The following is a 22,033-nucleotide window of genomic DNA, read 5'->3' on the forward strand; positions in this document are numbered from 1 at the left end:
GTTCAAGATGTTTTTAAACAAAGCCGTGCAGAAGATAGACGTCCCACCTCACTGCAGGAACATCACTGAGCCGAGCAGCCCTTGGATACCCCAGGAAATGTGCTCAGCCTGAAGGCAGCAGCACACTAGCCCTGGGAAGGGCAGGGCACCTCGTGGGCTTGTGAGAGCCTGGGCAGGAGAAATGGCATGATGGGTAACCGGATCTGAAGACAATGGTTACATAGTTTCTTTGTGAGCTTAGGAGACATCACCTTTCCCCTGGTAACTGCACCCCAGGTCTGCTTTGGGGAACTACCTTTCCCTAACACAGTCATGGTGAGGCAACCATCCAAATGTGGGGCTCCCCAGTGTCCCATGCAAGGATGAGCATGGGACTGCAGTTAGGACAACGTGCTCTTGCCCTGGAGTCTCAGCCAGCCACTCGGTCTGAACAGCAGCTCTGCCCAGCAGGAGCATCCACATGGCTGCCCATCAGCTCTCAGCACCCAGCTCCCTGAGAGGCTGTTCCTCCTTAAATCTGGTTCTATAGCTTTTCCCTTGATTTCATTAACCCCCCAGCTCCACCCCCCTAAAAACTCTAAGACCATCAATCAAAGACAGGAAGCCATGCCGCACTCTGCCCCCAGCACACATCTGTCTATTCAGTAGCCAGAGGAGGGGTTGCCAGGGAGGCTGTGAACAGGCTCAGGATCCTCTCGGGCCCACCGCTACCTCTTACCAGAGCAGCTCCTTCCTCTGTCTCTCAGGCCCCAGGAGCCTCAGGGAAGACCCTGCTCTCTTGTAGGGTAGGGCAGATGCCTAGAAATCTCCAGGTGGCCCAACTAGAGCACGGGTGTGGTGTGGGGCTGGAAAGAGCACAGGTGGGGAGAGGCAATCACGGGAGGCAGGTGCTGAGAAAGCAAAGGTTAACTGACTGCAGGGAGGAGCCCCTTGAAAAATCCAAAGCTGGAAGAAGGCTGACGTGTGCTCAGTGAGATTCCTCCTGCTCTGCAGAAATGAGGCCAGTGTTCAGCCAGCGCGAGTCCCTCTGCAGGATGGACTAAAGGGCGGGCTGGCTAATCAGACTGTGTTTCCAAGCAAGAGAAGGCGAGTTGAGTGGGAAAGAAATAAGTGGCCTTGGGAGCAGATTTTTAAAGGGGCAAGGCTCCCGAGCAATGCAGTGTGTTGCAGTGCCTTTCCCTGGGTTTCCTGGAAGGTAGCTTATCTTGATCACCTTCTTTGTTCCATGCAGGGCTCTGTGAAACAAGCAGGGCCAGATTTTTGCCCAGCTCTCAGGCGGGAAGACAGAGGTAGGCAGGTGAGGCGCACCCTGACTAAAAACAACAGAGCACTTCACGGTTTATAAAATGCCCTCCTAACAGAGACAGCCCACACTTCTTGAGCTCTAGCTCCACAATTTCTGTTAGATGGCTACCGGCATACCTTGGAGATACTATGGGTTTGGGTCTAGAACACCAAAATAAAGCAAGTTTCACAATAAAGCAAGTTTAATCTTTCTACTGGTGGAGGGTCTTGCCTTCAGTTTGTAAAACATATAATATCTGTGAAGTGCAATAAAGAGAATCACCCCCAAATGAGGTCTGCCTGTATTTGCCAAGCCCTACTGTGTGCCAGGCAGGTGCTAGGGCATGGAGATGCACCTCAAGGACCCTATGCTGGGGCGGGGGGTGGGGCAGGAATCATATAAAGGGGGAGAGGCAAAGAAACAAGTAATTAGAATAAAATGAATGTGACACCGGGACAGGCATAAAGGGGACGGGAAACGGCTACCCTAGCCCAGGGATCCCATGGGGCTCCCTGACGTCGGGTGAGACCTCGAGGAGGAAGCGGCTGAGTTCTGGACAGAGAGCACTAAAGTGATGGGAGTATGAGAACGAGGTGGGGGGACCAGACAGGGCAGTCAGAGGCCACAGCAGCCAGGGATTCGGTGGCGGGATAAGAACGAGTTTTAGTCCCAAGGGCAATGGAGGCTACTGCAGGGCTGCCAACTGAGGCAGACACGGACAAGATGTGCGGGGTCTTGTCCTCAGTATAAAGCTTTCACAGCAGAGCTCTGAGGACTGGCCAGAGCCACCAGTTGCAAATAAGAATCATTTTGCAGGGCTCCAGGAGGGGGCAGCCCAGCCGGGCAAGGATCTCAAAGACCTGGAGGTCCTGCTAACGGAACATACGGCAGGGGGGTTGCCCTTACAGGCCACATGTCCAATGAACTCAGAACTCACCCTGCCAGGGCTTTGCATCCTGGAGGGATTCCCGGTGTCGTATTTCCCACTTCCTCACAGAAACTGATGTCTTTCTGGGCTACTACTGAGTAGACAGGTGGGGGAGGAGGAGGAATGCAAACTCCACATCCTACTCATCTTGCCACTGGAAAGGACTCTTGGCCAACACAATCCCTTTACATTGGTATTTCTACACCATCACTGGAAACAGCAGCTCCGCGGTCTTTCTGCCACCCTAAACTCAGGCAACAGTGGCCCCTCCAGAATTTCTGGGCCTTGCAGTGTGTTTAGGAGTGATGGTCTGGTTGTGAGGGTGAATGGAACATGACGCTGTCCCTGAAACCCCACCCACTGGAGATTATGTCTGCCCCCACCCCCACAGTTTAGGGTGAAAGCCTTCATCAGGTTCTCAGGGTTCCAGCAGATAAGACTGCGAGCCATCAATGTGGACTCGACATTGTCAGAGGAGAGAATGCAGGTCTGCAGAGGGTAGGGGCCCGGATGTGGTCAGCGCCAACTTGCAGTGTGAGCGATCTAGGGAAGTTCTTGCAGAGATCTAAGTAAGTTCTTCTGACAACAATTTGATCTCGACCTGGGCTAATGGCAAGCAGTCTGATTTGCCCGGGTCTTTTACCTAAAGGCCAGTCAAAACTAGGAGTGCTACTGGATTTCCATGCGGGGAATGATAAAAGGCCATTTCATTTTCAAATTCATGTCTTCATGGTACCTGTAACCTAAGTGTCATTCTATCCCCACAGGCCCCTGTCACTCTCCTGAGGAATTCCACTGCCCATAGGGAAAGCAAGGCCATTGGGAGGGGAGCCTTCCACCCACCCTGTCATCTCCTGCTACTCCCACCATTGCGTTCCAGCCACACCCAGCCAACCAGCGCCCCATGGGCCACAGTCCCACCACTCTGCCTTTGTCCCCGCCCACCCCCCTGCCAGGAGTGCCTTCCCCTTCTTGCCTCCAGAAGCTCCTACTGATCCCTCCATCTGGTTCAGGTGCTACCTCCTCTCTGAGACCCCTCCTGCCCTGGTCTGTGGTATCTCTGGAGGGCAGAGTGAATATCACACGTTCAAATCATCCTGGTTCTGCCACTTTCTATGTGACCTTCAACCAATAAGTTCAATCAGTTTGGGCCTGGAGCTCTTCATCTATAAAAAGGGATAAGAGGACCTACTTCACAGGCAGGTGGGAAAATGCAGGGGGACTAGATGGCTCAGAAGTGAGACAGGCTGAGGGGTGCCCAGTGAACCCTGCCATCGTTGTTGCCCTCCTGCACTTCTCTTACTGCACACGCCACACTCAGCAGTCACTGCTCTTTGGTCAGTAAGGTCCCCCCCAAACGTGGGGCTGACTCCCATCTCTGTATGGAAAAGCTCATCTTCTACTAGCTATGCAGCTCCAGGCAAGTTACTTAACCCGCCTGTGCCTCAGTTTCCTCATCTATAAGTGCAGATAATACAATGCTTACCACACAGTAGGGCTGTGGGCATTAAATGAGTACATAGAGAACACTTAGAACGCTGCCTCTCTCCTAAGCCCCTGGTGAATGTTACCCACTGTGATGATCATCATCCCCTCACCACACACAGCACTGGTAATTATTGCCATCATAACCCTCGCCATCGACAGCCTAGCACAGCACCAGGGTATACCTGGCAACCACACAGAACCTCAGACCTGCTGGGCGTGAGCCCTGTAGGAGCGGGAGAGACTCCTGCCCAGGGGCCAGGACCTCAAAGTTTGCCCGGAAGTCCAGCACACCACACTCGTGCCTACTTCAGAAGAAACGCTTGTTCTGCTGCCTGACTCAGTCTGTGGCCCAGCAGCTCCTCGGAGGAGAAAGTATAATGAAACAAGGAAGTACACGAAACCACGAGGAACATATAACATGCCACCTAGGGTGGGTAAACAATCTTTTTCTTTCCTCCTGTGCCTTCTGGCCTGACAATCTTCCTCATGCCAAGGTCCCGAGGGACTAGAACATATGGAAAACTTTTCAGTGTGACCAAGGTCCTGTACTCCAGGGTCAGGCAGACCTGACCACAAATTCTAGCTCAGGCCTTTCTAGCTGTGAGACTTGGGTAAGTGACTGCCCATCTCTGAGCCTCTGGTCTCCCCTGTATCAAGGGAGATATGATAAGCTCATATCTCATGGGATTTATAACGATTAAATGACATAATCCATGAGAAGCAGACTGTGTAAATTATGGCTACGTAATTTATAAGGCCAGATGCAAAATAAACTCACAGGGCTTCTTGTTCACAAATTACTAAAGACTTTCAAGATGGTGACCAGCAGAGCAGGAAAGCAAGTGCAGGGCCTCCTGACAGAGCTCTGAGTGACTGCCTGGGTCATTTGCACAGAAGTCACCCTGGCCTGGCCTTCTGGAGAACGTTCATTCTTCTCTTCCTGTCAATGGAGCCGAGCAACAGCGCAGGCAGTGTGATTAAATTAGATGCTCCCAACTGTTCGGAGCAGCTTGCTCTTATTCCTAGCTGCACTCATAGCCCAGCTGCCCCCGAGAGGTCCAGCCGGACTTGGCCGCCCAGTCACTGAAGTGCTGGCTTCCCTCTGTGACACCCAGATCCTGACACCAGGATGAGTTAGTGCAACTTCTCCTCATCTCCGCCTTTGGTTTATCCAGAGGGCTCGGTGTCCCAGCAGGACTAGCCCTTCCATTCCTGCCTGCCATGGGCTGTGTGAGCTGGAAGCCTCCAGATGTGTCTGGTTTGGCACCCCTCCCTCTGTAATTATTATTAAATTGTGAGTGGGCTGCCAGCATTTAATAAGCAATGGAGTTCACATAAAAATCTGCAGGGGATCATCTACTGGAAATGTTATGGTTGCCAACACAGGCCTGAGTGTCCACATGGAGAACACGAGCTGGGTGTGTGCCACTAGCTCGCCCCAGTCCTCACTGCTCCCCAGCATCGCACCCCAGGCCTTCTTTCCCCACCCCGACTCCTGCTGCCGGCTCACTCCAGCCAGCCTGACTACAGGCTGCAAGATAGTGCTCAGACCAAGGAATCAGCAGAAGAACACAAACTTGGGTCTTTTAAAAAGGCCTCATAATCCAAAGCAAAAACAATCATTTCATCAGCTGCTGACCAGGATCCTGAGATCACAAACCTGGTTCAAGAGAAGAGGCTGTTTCTGTCCAAGGGAGCTTTCCTAATCCATTATTGCTTTTCAAAAGAGATTTCATACTTCTACCAATCAGAAACTGACCATGCTGCTGGTCCATGGATGTGACATGCGCCACTCCCCTCAGGGAACATACTCTCTCCAGAGCTTCGCCTTGCTGGTGTGTGTGAGAGGATGACACGAGAGGGGTAACAACGTCCAGCCCCGCACCCCCCACGGAGCAGAGGTGCAGACGGAGGGCTGGCTTGGTGGGTCAGGAGGCCTGAGGCCAGACAAGGCGGGGACTCAAGAGAAAAAGCCTGTGTCAGAAACATCTTCCAAATGCAACTTGGAGAAAGGTGCTCACCAACCTTCCACAAGCATTTGCAGGAGGGGGATCAGGTTTAACAACCACCCCCCACCCCCCCGACAGATACACAGCTTTCCTCCATGCAGGTTTTATTTCAGAATCCAACAGAAACTGAGTAAAGTGCCTCCATTCTGCCTTTTAAAAATTTTTTAAAAAAAGAAAAGAAAAACAAGTTTTCAGTGGCATATGTCATCACTGAATTAATGCTGTTTGCCTTTTACTGGCTTGGCTCTCATCCCAGTAGAAGCAAATAAAAACGGAGTACAATGTACTATAAATGCTACAGGCAGTGATGCATCAGATGGACCCATCTGAAATGCTTCCCACCCACAGTAAGGGTGCAACTTCCGCTACAGGACAACACCCGCTCCGTTGTCAAAACTAAATGAGCTTGGAGCCGACAGGCCGCTATCTGGATAGGGGAAAGCAGGATTCTTCCACTTTTTAAGAAAGATCAACAGAGGGACAATCTACACACTCGGAACTCTACAGCCTGGTTGTATCGTGGGCAACTTGACTGCGTAAAAACCACCCACATCCGTGAATTAAGGCAGATGCCTTTAAAAAAAGCTGTGGTAAAAAACACATAAAATGTACCATTTAACCATTTTAACCATTTCTAAGAGTATAGTTTAGTAGTGTTACACTGTTGTGTAAGCAATCCCCAGAATCTGTTTCAATCTGCAAAACTGAAAGTCTGTCCCGTTAAAAACCACCCTGTTCCCCAGCCCGCCTCGCCCTGGCAAACACCACTCTCCTTTCTGTCGCTGTGGCACCAACTGCTCTAGGCATCTCGTGTCAGTGGAATTATATATACTTGTCTTCTTGTGACCGGCTTATTTCGCATAGCATAATTTCTTCAGGGTTCATTCACAAGGTAGCATGTGCAAGAATGTCTTTTTTTATTTTTTATTTTTTCTCAGGGGAGAGTGCAAATGCAGTTCTGCAACACCAGAAATCATGCAGTCGAGGTTCCCACATTTGGGGAAATCCCAGGGGTCAGCACATCTGGAGTGCAATGGACAAGCATCGCCCTGGGAAAACCACCTTTGTGATCATGGTATCTCCCTGCCAGATAAGTGTGGGAGAATGTCTTTTTATAAAGACTGAATAATGTCTTATTATGCATACATACCACATTTCGTGTATCCATTCACCTGTCAGTGGACTTCTGGGTTGTTTCTACCCCTTAGCTACTGTAAATAATGGAGTTATAAACATTATTGTGTGTGAATCTCTTCAAGACTCTGCTTTCAGTTCTTCTGGGTATATACTCAGAAGTGAGATGGCTGGATCATATGGTGCTTCTACTTTTAATTTTTGGGGAACCACCAGTGTTTTCCGTAGTGACTGCACCATTCTCTGTTCCCACCAAAGTGTACGAGGGCTTCAATTTTTCTACATCCTCTGCAACAGCTGTTATTTTCTGTTTTGCTTTGTTTTGTTTTTTTGATGGTAGCCCCCCTAACAGGTGTGAAGTGAAAAGGTGGCTGCTTCTAGAAGGGCCATGAAATTTGTCTGTTATTCTCAGGCCCTGGCTACTGTTGCAGAATCATGATTGTCAGTTACAAACACATACGTTTTCCTGCAATGGGACACTGGTCCCCTGTACCTGTTACCATTGTCTGAGCTGGATCAGAGTATCATATGTTTCCACTTGCATCACCATCAGACTTCTGATAAATATGCAGTCCTTACCATTTCACACAGAGCCCATGTCATCAGACTCAAACAAACAAGGCCGTCATGTCTATTTCAATGAGGTGTTGGAAAACTGAGGTGTCTGGTAAATTCCAAGCCCCATAAATAGGGCTGGTCCTGACCTACCAAACTGCCACCATAGACAGGGATGGCTCTCCTGTCAGTCAGGACGGAAGCTGTGTATGTACTGCCGTATGTCAAATACACAGCCCCTTTCACCCGGAGTTCCTGACCTCGAACCCCCTGAAAACCTGTGTGTTCCCCACTGTGTCTGATGTCCCACACAAAGAGACAGATGATCTGTTCTAGTTCAAAGATCACCCAGTAGGGGACAGAAACTTCCTTCCTCTGGGAGCAAACTAAACCAAACTGGCCCTTAGAGATTCCCAAGCCACTCCGAGCTAGTTCCTCTGCCAGTCCCAAGAAGCCACAGCCAGATGCAGGGGCGGTTACGTAGGAAACATCTGCTGACAAAGGAGGTTGACCAACAAAACCAGCTAGCTGAAAACTGCTTCAGGGAATCATCTTGCAGGTGTTTGCTGTGATTTATTTTAAATAAAGCAGGCTACATCTCCCCACCTGCGTATCCTCCAATGGAGTACCACGTTCTTGAATTCTGCCCCATCTTCATGAACCTGTACCACTACTTGCCCTAAATTAACTATTTTTTTTCCTCAACTCAACTTCTTTCAAAAGAAAACTTTCCATTAATACTATGAATCCGTTTCCCAACCACAGCACCAGCAACATTTTGGACCAGGCAGTTTTGTGTGGTGGGGCCTGTCCTGTGCATTGTAGGGTGTAGTGCCCCCTCCCGAGTCACGACAACCCAAAATGCTTCAGGATGTTGTCATATGTCCTGGGAGAAAGGGGAAAAATCATATATGGTTGAGAACCTCTGCCATAAATGAGAAACTGCTATCTTTTTTAAAAGCACACATTCAAATATTCGCTTGTTAATTACTATTTCATCTGAAATCATCCTGTATTGCCCACTTGGGGAACAGGCCTCAAAGCACGGGAAAGGGAAACACGGTGTGCGGTGGACTCCCCTGAACTGTGGAGTCAGGACCCATGTTTGAGCCCTGTCGTGTCACTGGCTGGGGAGCCCAGGGCACGGCCCTTATAACCTCCCGGACCTCTGTTTCCTTGCAGGACTAACGGCAGCAATGACAGCACAGCCCGCACGGGGGCGCCGGAGGACAGCTGACTCTGCAATTGGGCTTTTAGCACAGGCAACCCCGCCCAGAACAAATGCCACAACAATCAGTGCTATAGTAGAGGCCACACTCCAGTGGTTCCTGCCTACCTGTTGGCACGTGTGAAGAAACCAAATTGCTTTAAAAAATTGAATTCACTTAAAAACTTGGAAGTTCTGCACAAAGACCTGGATTTCTGGTTCGCTAGGCATTCTCACTAACCACACTCAGTGGACATAAGTGAGGTGGCCCTCTTTAGAAAGGACACCGGCTGTCTAGTTTGCCATAGTCCTCACCACTCCCTCATGATAGCACCTGTTCCTCTTCTCTCACTGATGTTATATGTCTGACTTCTGTAGGTGTCTGAGTTTACCATTTCCTCAACAGAACGGTGCGGTGCCCCCGCCCCTGTCCTGTGAATTAATATGCCAAAGCTGCTACTCATAGGACTTGAAAAGACGTTATCAATTAAATGTATTTAAACAAGCCTCTTGGAGATGCTGGTAAAAACATAGTTTGTAACTTTAAACATAAACGCTGTTTTTCACAAACAGTAAATATCGACTAAAACAGTTGTTTTACTTAATGTGAAAAAATATGTGGAAGAGATGTGAACAAATGTACATGCACAGTCTTTCAAGTAAGTCACAACTAAGATAAAAATGATCGTGATTTCATTTAAAAAATAAAAAACAAACCCTGGGTGGTGTGGCTCAATGGATTAAGCACTAGCCTGAGAACCAAAGGGCCACTCGTTCAATTCCCAGTCAGGGAATACACCTGGGTTGCGGGCCAGGTCCCCAGTTGGGGGTGCACAAGAGGCAATCACACACTGATGTTTCTCTCCCTTTCTTTCTCCCTCCCTTCCCCTCTCTAAAAATACTATAAAAATCAAGCTAGAGAGGAGATGGGGGAAAGGACAGAAGCAAACCTAGTCCTTAGGGATCATATACTTTTGGGGGGGCTTACCCTCAAGCTACTTACTTCCTTTACTGACAGGCACAGACGTTTCTGCTTAAACTAGGGGTCAGCATATGACAGCATGGTGATCAACTCTGGCCCACTGTCTGTTCTGTAAACAATTTTACTGGAAGTCAGTTGCATCTGCTACTTACATATTGTCTTGGGTTGCTCTGGGCCACACAGCAGAATTGAGTCGGTGCAACACAGACCTGTGGCCCACAAACCTGAAAATGTTTGCTGATCTCTGGCTCAATCACCACCCTCACTCCCCAAATTTGAATTGCCTGAGATTCTAAAGGAAGATCCCTTTTCACTTTGGGATGAAGTGAATCTTCCTACTGAAACAAAGGTGGTAAGGAAGACTCTGATTTAGTGTTGGGATGGAGCAGGACATTTTTAATGCCAGTTCACTGGGGACTATAGTCTTGTCATGCTCTTTAATATCCAGGGATGACAGCAAAAGAGAGACCCCTGCTGGGGCCTCCTCATTGTCACCTTGTGATTTTGTGGCCTTTGGACTGCTCCTCCTTCCTTGTCAGCGATGGCAAGGGTGACTCCATTTATCCACAATTTCTTCTGCACTAACGTCTGTTGTTATCCCCACTTTACAGAGGACACTGAGCAAAGACTGGCCTGAGGACCCTAAGAGTGTAAGGGGCAGAGCCCACTGGGGTGATCTGACTCCAAAAGCTAATCTGCCTAAATTGCTAAGGATTGTAGGGAAAGACCCACATGCACCACACCTGGAGGAGGGAATCTACAAGGTTTACCATCGGTTTCTTCTCTCCTTTCTCTGGGATCTGGACGTGGACTCCAGCTGCCATGACTCATTGCACTTGTTTGGAACATGCCCCAGGTCCCCACTCCATTCCAGTCTCTCAAGGTGTAAATACTCACAACCCAAGCTCTTAACAGTCGCCTTTCTCAGGAACGTGGGCAAAGCAGTGTTTAAGAGCAGCAGCCTGAGAACACAACCAGAGGGAACCACTCAAGTTCGAAATCAATTCCAGGTCTACCACTTGTCTTTGGAGAAACCACACGGGTCCATGCCACCATCACCATTAGCTCCTAACTGGGATTCCTGTGTCCATGCTTGCGTCCCCTGTATAATCTCCACACAGAGGCCTGAGTGATCTTTCAGAAAAGTTCAGCAGATGTGTGAGTCTCTTGCTGAGAACCACCACTGGTTTCTCATCAGCCAGAATGAAACCCAACATGGCAGATAAGCCCCTCTCGGTTTGAGCTCTGCCCATCCCTGAACTTACCCCATACCTCTCCCCCTGACTCTGGGCCACTCACACTGGCCTTCGGAAGGCTCCTCCACTGCTCCAAGTTAACCAACACTTCAGGGTCTCTGGACGTGCTGTGCCTAGAATGTTCTCACATGGATCTCTGCATGGCTAGCTCCTTCTCACCACCTGGGTCCTGCTCAAGTGTCATTCTGTCACCACGCAATGCTACACTGTCGCTGTGCCCAACTCTAGCACTTACCACTCTTTGAAGTTATGCATTTGTTTACTGGAACAGCCTCAAGCTCCCCCACCAGAACATAAACCCCAGAAGAACAGAGGCCTGTTTTGATCTGTGCTCTATTCCCAATGCCTAGCTCAGTGCATGGTACACACAGGGTACTCCATAAATATTTCTTTAATATCTTCAAATCTTAGATATTCAGCTGCTTCATGGCAATTCCTGGAGGGAACGTCACTGTTCATGCAGGAATGGCTTCAAACAGCTTCCATGTGGCCTGATATTTCCTTCACTCAATTCTGCAGAACGCTGCTCTGCACCTTTCCCTAAAACCAGGACAAACTGAGAAACACCCATAGGAAGCCCACACTTCCAAAAAGGAGTCTGTACCAGCTTTAAGGAGGCACGTAATTCAAAACATGAAAATTTATTCTAAATTGTATCTTAACATATGAGATCTCAGCTTTAGATGAATTTTAATGTTTACAAGTGCAAAAGCAAATAAATATTTACCAGTTGCTTTTTTTTTTTTTTGCACTCTTATAACTCCACAACAGCTTAGATGCAAAAAATTGTTGTTAAACATCTTGTAGTCTGGCAAAAGGAAGAATTTCTTATTAAGAAAACCTCTCACAACAATAACAACCCCTGATGCTCGAGGCTTCCCTGCAGAAACTATTAGGATGGTTCATTAACATTGGAGCGTATGACAGAGCAAAAGTGCCGCCATTCTGGGAGATGGCGACCACATCCTCCCGGCAGAGGCCTGCCCCGCCGTGCCCTGGTCTCGCCATCTGCACGCTGGGGCTCTGGGGTGGAGAGCCAGGCTAGGGTGGTGGGCCCTACCCCCTCTCCCTACACTAGAGTCTCTCATCCTTTAGGTTCCCATGGGCATGCCACTTCGCCAGAGAGGCCTCTCTTAGGTAAGGTAGGCCCCTGTCCTCCTCACTATTCTCTGCCAGCACCCTGTTTATTTCCATCATTGCCATTTCACAATCTCCAACTTTAGTTAAGTTTGTTTTCTGGGTTCCCCGCTGACTTGCGCCTGCCTTCTAACATGCCTACTTCCTGACTTCCTGGCATGCACTCCAGCGACCTGCTAGCACCTTCGTCTTCTCCTTTCTATCCTGAGCTTCAAGGGCAGGGCCAGGTTCACCTGGGTTAGCACCCGGCCCAGTGCCTGGCACCCAGCAGGCAGTCCGTAAATACAGGTGTTGAATAAGTGAATAAGGAATTATACTTTAATGAATAAATTTACTATCGATGTCTTCTTTATTCATTCATTTCATTGCATGATAGAAGTCCTTTGAGTTACTTCGAGGAAAGTAGATTTTACCAGGAACAAATACCAAGGCAAGGTTTATTCCAGGGTAGTAAGAAAGGAGGTTACTCCTACTGCACTAAAATATAAATACACACACACACACATACACACAATCTTCTACACCAGGGACACATACAAGTCCAGGAATATTAAGAACTTTCTGGATCCCCTGGCTGCTATGGTTCAGTGGATTGAGCATCAGACTGCGAGCCAAGTGTCGCTGGTTTGATACCCAGTCAGGGCACATGACTAGGTTGCACGTCAGGTCCCCAGTTTGGGACGTGAGTGAGAGGCAACCACACAGGGATGTTTCTCTCCCTCTCTCTTTTTCTCTCTCTCTAAAAATAAAAACAAAACAAAACAAATAAATTAATTAAAAAAAAAAAAAGAATAAAAAAGAACTTTCTTGGTCTTCATACCCTAACCCAGTTAATTGAAGGGTAAGACCATGCACAGCAGCATGAAGCCCCAGATGGGGAGGGTAACTTACCTGGATTAACAGTGATAAATTTGCTGTCCTCGGAAAACCGTTCCCCTTGGGACACAGGCTTTTTAGATGGCATTTCGGGAACCTTGGGATCACTCCTTTCATAATGTTCCTCTGTGACTGTGGGGGGCACTTGGGTGGAGGTGGCCGAATTGGAGTCCAGGCCACGGTGGGCATCCCCCGTGTCATCGGGCTGGTCGGTGTGGACGGCAGTGTGGTCTTGCTGGGGCCCAGATATAGTCTGATGCCCCCCGTGCTGGGCAGTTCTACCAGGAGACGAAGGCATGGGGGTTGGCTCGGCCTGGCCCCGTCCCCGGGCAGCATGGGTCACCCCACTTTTCTCCTTCTTCTCGGAGTCCTTCTCCCCCTCCTCCTCATGCTCCCGCTCCCCGTCCTCACTCTCGCTTTTCTCATCCTTTTCCCCTTCCTCGGCGCCCTCACTGTCCTTGCTCGGCGCCGTGTCACCATCTGGGCCAGGAGAAGCCACGGCCTCAGTGGTGGCCAGGACCGGCCTGACAGCCTGCTTGCTGGCCGCTGCAGCTGTCGGGAGGCGTGTAGGCCACACGGTGCTGGGGAAGGAGGAGATGCCGCCACCGCTGAACCCGAGGCCGGCCAGGAGCGTGCTGGTGACCACCGAGGCCATTGTCGCCTGGCTGCCGCTGGAGGATGGGCCCATCCCAGTTGCCATGGAAACAAACGAGAAGGGGATGCCAGAGGATGTCCAGGTTGAAGACCCCGAGCTGATGGGGGCCATGTCAGCCGAAGAGGCAGGAGACGCTGTGGGCTTGAAAGGGCCACCAGGTGGTTGGGGTAAGGGACGAAGGAAGAGAGAGCAGAGAAGTGTCAGCCATTAGATTGGGGAAGAGGTCCTGGTTAGGAGCCTAGAAGGGTTCTATGCGTTTTTTATTTTGCTTGTGGGATTTCCCAAACATGGTGCCAAAGCTGACATTAGGTGATTGTGGATGACCATCTCTGATCTTAATGGTTTTCTAATTACTTTTAACTAGTATATCAAGCCCAACTTTTCAAGGTATTGCTCAGGAAAAGCTAACTGGCAAAAAAGCAAGCAGCATTAAATTTGGCTGAAAGACAAATATCAAATGAGTAGTAAACAGGCAACATCAGATGGTCAACTGCTCTTGGGTGACACTGGACGAGGCAGGAGGCCTTCGGTGTCACTGGTGCTGTGGACGCTACACAACTTTCAGGTTCAGGAAGGCCCTCCAGGATCTGGTTCAGCCATCTCCCAGGGAGGAAGTAGATGGAGAGAGGGCATGTCCCACTCAGGTCCACAGGGCAGGGTCAGGAGCTGGAGCCACTTTACCCTGTAGGCTCTGGGACCTGGATGACGGCCCCGCAGCCCCGTGTTCTGCGTGGCACAGCTGCTGTACCTTTCAGAGTCTCTGCGTTTACCCATGACAAAATCTCTGCCCATGTGCATGACAACAGTCACTGTTCCATTTAACAATTGCCAACAATGTGCTGGGGCATCCCATGCCACCCTGGATAAGCATCTCCCAGTTTTACATATGAGGAAACTGAGGCACAGAGATGTCAAGGGGCAGAGGCACAGCTGTCTATGTTCAAACCTCAGCTCATTCTTCCAACTATACTAAATTGGGGTGGCTAAATTGTGGGACTGTACTCATATACGTTACTTCAGAAAAACAACAAGTGTTGCTCTGAGTTCTGAGTTTACTTTTAATTCTTATAACCCGGTGTACAGAAGCCAGAAATCCATCTGACCACTTATACAGCTCAAAACAATATAGCCAGAACACCTTGGATTTTATAATTTTATCACAAAGTTTTAGCTTGAAAACTTGATAGTTTAGAGATGATCAAGTTAGCAAACATTGAGTTCTGAAGTTGGCTAATGAAATGTCAGGTGCCACAGCAGATGAGACACCCGAATCAATGAAGTCAGATAGCCTCGGCTGCATCGACACCCAGCACCTGCTCTCTAGGTGATGCTGGGCACATTCCCATAACTCACAGAGCCTCGGTTTCCTCAACCAAAATATTGGGATAATAGTAAGACCAATCTTGTGGGATATTTTAAGGAGTAAATAAAATAATAAAATAACCTGTGCTTGAAACCCAGGAAATGCTTAGTAAATTTTAGGCTATTATTGCTATTACCAATGATGTGACAAATATTATGATTATTAGTTGTAATAGAAATTGGAAAACGTATATTGATTGAGGCTCCAGAAACTTGCAAATACATGCATCTTTAGGCAAATGACAACTACTGAATTTTAGCATATGTCCAACAGAGGACTTGGGGCAGACCAAGTAGGATGTGTACTCCTACATCCTACAGATAATAAATAAAAACTAGACAATTTTTACCTTGACAGAAATTACACTGTATAACACTACTGCTTTAACTCTGTTACACAGCATGTTTTCATAATGTACTGAATTACAAACAGTGAATATTTTTTTCTGTTTTTTTTAACCTCTTCACATTAAGCAATTAAACAACATCATACTGCCACCTTGTGGTGACAGTTTTAACTGCATGCAAGTTAACAACCAGGACAAAACAATTACCATTCTCTACTTACCACTCCTGTTTTAACAATTCTGGTCCCTTGGAATATGCGAGTGGTATTAGCTGAGAAACAAAAAAATTTCATTGTAAATTATGATTTCTTTTGTTGTTCTTGTTACAACAAAATTTTACGTACAAACACAAATGTTAATTACATAAATTTTCACATCATGAAATACTATTCCTTTGTAGATTTTTTTCCAAACCACTTAAGAATGTGAAACCCTTCTTAGCATATGAGTCATTAAAAAATATGCAGAGGGCTAGATTTGGTCAGTGGGACATAATTTGCTGCATCCTGTCTTAAGTTATTCGCTTAATTTTTTAAATTGTTACTGATTTCTGATTTATAGAGATAAACTTACATAAAGTAAAATGTACAAATCTTAAGTTCATAGTCCAATTAATCTCCACCTCTGTAAACACCTGTGTCACTACCACCCATACTGAGATACAGACGTCCTCCTGCACCCCAGTGGTCTGCACGTGCCCACCTAGTCCATACCCACCCCCACCCCCCCTTTCCCTGTCAGAATATTATTTTTGAACTTCATATAAATGGAATCCTATTATTTCATGGTGCCTCTCCATTTGTTTTGTTTATAATTTCTTATATCATCCTTTCAGTGTTTACAATATACATCCTAAGTTTATTATAGTTTACTTCAAATTAGCAGTTTTAATACTTCCTAAGTAGCTAAGAACTATGCAAGTATTTAACTCTATTTGCCCGCCTTGCCTTTTGTGTAGTCAAATATGTTACTTCTTAAGTTTTAAAACCCATCACTGCTTTAAATGGTCAAATTCTTTTATACTAACTACACATTACTCTCCCTGGTGTTCATTCCTTCCCGCAGTTCTGTTCACTCACATGTTATTATTATTATACAATATAACTTTAAAAAATGTTTACTTGTGGTAAAATACATGTGGCACAAAACTTATCATCTTAACCACTTTTACGTGTACATTTCAGTAGTGTAATGTCCACACTGTTGTGCAGTGGAGCTCTAGAACAGTTCATCTTGTAAAACTGAAACTCTGCCCCCATTAAACAACAAATCCCTGCCCCCACCCGCCCAGCCTCTGGAAGCCCCATTCTACTTTCTGTTTCTTTAAGTCTGACTCCTCTAGTACCTCATGTAACTGGAATCATACATATTTGTCTTTTTGTAACAGGCTTATTTCACTTAGCACAATGTCCTCAAGGTTCCTCCATGTGTCAGAATCTCCTTCCTTTTCAGGGCTGAATGGTATTCCACTGCATGTGTACCGTATTTTGTATACCTGTTCATTATCAATGGATGTTTGGGCTGCTTCCACCTTTTCGCTATTGTGAATAATGCTACACAGTATAACTTAGAAAAAAAAAAAAAACATGTCAAACTGATCTTTTGCTGTTATCTTAAAAATCAATAGTGCTACATAAACTAAAAATCTGCTTCGTATATATACACATGACACTGAAAATTAGCAAAAAATGCTAAATACCAAAATAAATTTGTACTTGCAGCTGTTTTTATCTAAACCAGAAGTGGCAGGTGACCAACATAAGTTTTGTGTGGACTGCAAGATATTTTTAAAAACTGAATATGCTGCCACTAGAAATAGTAGCTTTGTAAACACTGTAAACAGCTTCACCTAAAAAAACCAAAAACAAACAAAAAAACCCAAATTCCTGCTTATCTTGAAATCAAAATCACTATATTTGGCAAAACTGAGCTCATCTTCCTGCAGGGCAACATTTGACTGGGGCTGTGTGTCCATCACCTCCTTTCAGTGGGCACAGGACTTCCCATTTCCCACCGACAGCCCTCCCCTCATTTGTGCATGTTCCCTGCTTGACCCCAGGGGCACCCGTGTTTGCAACCTGACCTAACCACCATATATTCATTCTGCATAGTTACCAAGTGAAGTGTGCAAAGAGACGAGTGCGGGGAACAGACAGATTGAGAAGTCAATATTAGCAGGTCAAATAAGGCAGCTTAGGGAGCAAAGGCCTCTCACTGGGACCACTAACTGGAAGCTCCCACCACAGTTTAGTTGCTCCAGGATCAGTGCTGCGCCGTCTGCCTCAGACAGGCCTGTGCGGCTCCCTTTGTTAAGACGGGAACAGAAGTTCCCAGGAGCCCTGCCCCACCTGTCCTTTCCAAAGGCTCCGATTAAGGCCAGCAAACTAAACAGCCACTTCATCAGCATGCCTGCTTTTCATTAATCTTGAACAATTTCCGGCGGGCACAGTCCTGGCCACCGTGACTGAGAAGTTCCTACAGGAACTTCCTGATCAGGAGTGCTTCATCTGGGTTCTCAGGGCCTCATGGAATTGAGGGTCAGGGAAAAAATAGCACCTGTGTTGTCCCTAAGCTCCCTCTGAGATACAGCCCTTCCTTCCACTGTGAACACAGCAACAAATCTCAGCTGCATTAGCAGGACCTGGGGCTTGGTCTCCGACTCAAATCGGATATTTTCTTCCTGCCTCATAGTTGTAGCTCTTTCGGGATATCATTTCTATTTATCACTACTCAGAAATCACAGCAGCTGACAGACCCACCACTTTTCATTTAATTCTTTAATAGGAAAGTGCACATATTACTACATTCCACATTTGTTTGTTTAAAATATTTTGACAACTATATTGAATATAACTGGTATCCTTTACTATGCATTTTACTTTTTTATTTTAAATCATTTTAAGAGAGGATCCAATAGCTTTGTTGCCAGGCTGCCTAATGGGTATGAGGCTCAAAGAAAAACTCAAGAAATTCTATTTTCCATGATTGTTGAGAGGCCCAAAAAGGCTTTAAACATATAGTAAATCAGTACTGTTATCCATTTGCTGCAGATGGGGTTGGGGGGTGGTGGAGATGTGGCTAATATTTACTCTTTGGGGGTGGCCCACTGCTGTGGATAAATGATTGGGCTTTGGAATTAGAAATCCAGACCCGGCTTAATAGCCAAGTGATTTCTCACAGTTTACTCAACTGCCCTGAACACTTTTCCTCCTTCTGTAAAATAACACCTGCATTACAAGCTGCCATGAGGCCAGATGAAATAACTTGTGGGCAAATGTGCTGTAACTGTGACATTGCACAGATACTGCTTGCTATTGCTACTATTATATTTATGACAGTAAGGTAAATGCAGCGTATTTGTTATGTTATACAGAACATAAATAGCGGTATATTTACTATGATAAGGTAAATATTCCATATGGCTTCCTCGTGCTCCCAAACCAGAGATTACTCCAAACACGGCTTCTGTCAAGTCTTTAAGTTTTTTTTAAGGAAAAAAAGCTTAAGTCCTAAGAGCTAGAAAATTTTGTACACTGGCCTCTACTGCTCATAAACCCCTCCTCAACTCACCAGAAAAGTCAGTTAGCTTACCTCCAGTAAGTTAAGTTTTTACACTGCCTCCTGGATGCTGTAGGGAAGATGCTAAAGCCACTGTGGGAAGGAGCAAAGGGTCTATGCCTTTTGCCAGCACATGAGGACAAACATCAATACACAGAGTGAGAATACCCCTGTCTGTCTCTGAAGAGAGAAAGTCTACAAAGGAGACACCAGCCATTTTCAACAAGTCACTGTGTTCAGATGTTTTAAATATTCCATGCTTAGAATTTATAGCTGACAAGGCCTTTTTGAATTATATTACATTATAAACATTTAATTTTTCAAAGTCCATGCAGAAGCCAGCAAGCTCAGGGGGCTATTAATCAGGAAAGGCAGTTCTGTGGATTCCAGGCTCCCGGTCGGAGCATGTGAAGACCTGGTCGTGATGTACGTGTCCACGGCTCCAGGGCCCGGGCCTCAGCCGGAGCCCCCTCTGGCCCACTGTTCCTCTCGCTCCTGGGCCAGCATGGACCTGGCCTCGGCCCACAGTCCCTTCTCAACACAGGCAAAGGGGGCAATCTGCTCAGAGCACAGGTGGGCACGACGAGCAAGATTTATTTGTGAAAAGAAGAAACCCCAGCATGCTAATTTCAATTAGTTTAAATGGAAGGATGAGATAGTGTGAATATTAGCAAAGAATATTTAAATACTAACTGCGAATGTGTGAAGCTGGAAGGGATCCTTGGGAGGGCTTCTTACGCTGGCTTCATCATTTATTACTTTTTAAATCAAACCTAATAGTAAGGGGCTGTCGGTACCAGACACTATGTGGATTACTTAACATTCAGCACCACAAGTCACTCTGTAAGCACCCTCTGAGGTTGGTACTATTAATACAACCACATTTTTGACTGAAATTGAAGTTTATAAAAATTAATAAACATCCTCAGAATTGCAGAAATACTAAGTTCAGCCAGGACTCAACCTTGGGGCCCTCCTTTCAGAGCCCCAGTTCTCAACCAGGAGTTCTCAGCTTTGAAATGTGCAGCCCAGTCACCCGGGCTGTGAAGGTAACACTCAGATCCCGGGCGCCACCCACGGAGAGTCCGAGGCCACTGATCTGGGAGGGCCCACGAATGTGCATTTCTCAGGCTCCCGTCAACATGCTGCCGCTGGTCTTGCAGGCTTCACAGGGCCCCTAAAGGTGTACGCCCAGTTGTGGCATTTTCTAGGGAAAGGCCTTCATTAGATACATAACTCAAGAAGCTGAAGAACCACTGGCCTGTAGGTCTGCTGCCCTGAAACTGAGGACCCAGGAAGAAGACAGCCTCAGCAGGGAGAACCTCGGTCTGACAGAGCAAGTCGATACCCTGGCCCCTCTGTGCTGATCTCGGCGCATGTCACAGAGCAAGGCCACGCCTACGGCTGGCAGGCTGATGGTCTCATTGCAAATAAAGTTTTATTGGAACTAGGACTGGAGTTGGATTAGGGCAGCAATTTTCAACTTTCTCATCTCATGGCACACATCAACTAATCACTAAAATGCTACAGCACACATAAAATATGTTTGTCCCTGATCTGACCACAAAATAGGTATAATTTTGTTTCATTTACACAGGATGGCTACTGTTGTGTTTGCTGGCGTAATTTTTTTTATTTGACAATCTAAGGGAAAAGATGTCAGTGTCCCTGACTAAGTTGTCAGGTATCGCATGTTTTAAAAATTCTTATGGCACACAAGTTGAAAATCACTGGGTTAGGACAAGGAAGACTGAGCAGATTCTATGTTGTTTATAAATTTTAAAAATAGATTTTCCTTTAAAAAAATATCCCATTAAAATATCACGTGTCTTAATCACCAAGTTTTTTGCACCCCTTTAAATTCTGAATGCCTCTCTTGCCTCACCCTTGTCCTGGCCCTAGAACTTCCTGCCATTCCTAATCAGCAGAAACAAATATGTATTTCTCAAGAAGCTCAGGGACCCCACAAACTGGGGGATGTTTGTGTGACTTGCCAGTTGGAAGGGTGAACTGTACCTTCTTGGGTTTTAGTTCTTGAATCATGCTAGAGATCCAAGCAGATATTCCACAGCATGACCAGGAAGGGACTCTGTGATCTGACACAGCACTAGACAAACACCTGGTTCCCAGAGTTGGAAAATAACAGTAACAGTAACAACAACAACAATAATAAAAATCACTACTTTGCTCTTCTTCTCCTCTGGCCTATGAACTCCCCAAATCTGAAAGACAGGCTTAAATTCCTGAGGCTTCTCGGTGCGATTTAAAGCCCCATGTTCTTAAGCTAGGCCTGTTTCCTTTTGTCTGAGCAGCTGAGCAGGAAAAAGACAGAGTATCAGGAGGCAGGGCTCGGGGCACTCCTGGCTTACCTTGAAAGAGCATTGTCTGGCTGAAGTCACTGCGCATGTCATTCCGACACACGGCCTGGACACGGAACAGGTAAAGGCTGTCAGGCGAGACGTGGCTAATGGTGGCTTTCTGTAGGTGAAGGAGAGAAGCAGTGAACAGGTTTGAAGGCTAGCACACACTCACCTTCTAAAGCCAAACCTAAAGTAATGTTCAATATCACTTTCAGGTTTCCGGTGTCTGATGTTACAACCCGAGAGACATCTTGCTCTCCCACTGACCAAAAGGCTTGCTTTGCAAGGGAAGGGTGGTCAGAAATAACCTTGCCTACGATTCTGGTTTTAACATTGAAATGTGCAGGAGAAGAGGCAACAAAATCAGTCTGGACTCATAGTCTTGACTGTGGCTTGGACCATGTGTTCGGCCCTCTTTATACTCACAAGTCTTGGACTTATTTAATCACTATTACAACTTACAGACTATAATTAATCTACCCTAGACAGCCTCTAGAATTATCAAGTGTCCGGGATTTCCAGAGCCATGCAGAGTTTAAAACATCAAACAAGATCCTTGCATGTCTGTTTCTTTGTGGTTTTAAGGCCTCATTGTATCTCGACCATGGGGTAAAACGGGGCATGGGGCTAGGAAGGACACCTGGCTAGATGTCAGACAAAGTGAAATGTGGCCTTTTCACACTCACAGCTGTAATTCTCAGCAAGGTGCTCAATGTTTTTTAGCTTCTGCTACCTTCCTGTGTAAAGTGGGGAAAGAAAGAGCTACCTCACAGGGTTCTTGTGAAAGCTAGACAATGCAGGCCAGGTAAACCTTGTTCCCGCGTAGCCCACATCATGCAACAGAAAGACTGGCCCTGGTCTAACACAGGACAGGCCAGCTCCAGCTCACAGGTC

The 22,033-nt window shown here is 46.8% G+C and overlaps 1 protein-coding gene and 1 non-coding gene across 3 annotated transcripts in view; both read right to left on the reverse strand.

Moving 5' to 3' along the window:
• PTPRG (protein tyrosine phosphatase receptor type G) overlaps positions 1 to 22,033 on the reverse strand; it is a 721,348-nt gene that overhangs the window by 75,326 nt on the left and 623,989 nt on the right. For both annotated transcript variants that reach the window (XM_090283906.1, XM_090283905.1), the window contains exons 10-12: positions 21,149 to 21,257; positions 15,443 to 15,492; positions 12,873 to 13,653 (exon numbers count right to left, since the gene is read on the reverse strand). In XM_090283906.1, the coding sequence (XP_090140032.1) occupies positions 12,873 to 13,653; positions 15,443 to 15,492; positions 21,149 to 21,257 (940 nt within the window). The remainder of the gene's footprint in view (positions 1 to 12,872; positions 13,654 to 15,442; positions 15,493 to 21,148; positions 21,258 to 22,033) is intronic.
• Positions 6,649 to 6,808, reverse strand: LOC150004763 (U1 spliceosomal RNA). Its single transcript, XR_016512585.1, has one exon. It is a non-coding gene; the product is annotated as a U1 spliceosomal RNA (small nuclear RNA).

This window comes from Furipterus horrens, unplaced genomic scaffold (genome assembly GCF_987537825.1).
Source record: "Furipterus horrens unplaced genomic scaffold, mFurHor1.1.pri manual_scaffold_7, whole genome shotgun sequence".
NCBI classification, from domain to species: domain Eukaryota; kingdom Metazoa; phylum Chordata; class Mammalia; order Chiroptera; family Furipteridae; genus Furipterus; species Furipterus horrens.